The sequence below is a fragment of the Eimeria tenella genome, genomic scaffold, assembly GCF_000499545.2.
Source record: "Eimeria tenella Houghton genomic scaffold, Eth_scaff2962, whole genome shotgun sequence".
Taxonomy (NCBI): domain Eukaryota; phylum Apicomplexa; class Conoidasida; order Eucoccidiorida; family Eimeriidae; genus Eimeria; species Eimeria tenella.
In genome coordinates, this window is record NW_013542838.1 from 1 (window position 1) to 292 (window position 292).

The following is a 292-nucleotide window of genomic DNA, read 5'->3' on the forward strand; positions in this document are numbered from 1 at the left end:
GCGGCAGCCGCAGCAGCTGTTGCACCAGCTGCTCATGCTGCTGCTGCTGCTGCAGTGCTTGCGCCGGCAACTTGAAGTAAAGCTGCATTTAATTAAATAAATTTGCGGAGTTTGCTGCTGCTGCTGCTGCTGCTGCTGCGCCTGGTGTCTGTACAGGGCATAGACGACATGTGTCTGAAGTACTTCGTGGAGGCTGGAGCAATTGCTGTCCGCCGCGTTTCTAAGAAGGACCTCCGCAGGATTGCAAAGGCCACGGGAGGTGCAGCAGCAGCAGCAGCAGCAGCAGCAGCAG

The 292-nt window shown here is 57.2% G+C and overlaps 1 protein-coding gene across 1 annotated transcript in view; it reads left to right on the forward strand.

Annotated features, from left to right (window-relative positions):
- Positions 1-168: 168 nt before the first annotated feature.
- Positions 169-292, forward strand: part of ETH_00042415 (T-complex protein 1 subunit alpha) — a gene marked incomplete at both ends in the record, with an annotated part of 1584 nt that continues 1460 nt past the window's right edge. The window contains one exon of the mRNA XM_013375671.1: positions 169-259. Within this exon, the coding sequence (XP_013231125.1) occupies positions 169-259 (91 nt within the window). The remainder of the gene's footprint in view (positions 260-292) is intronic.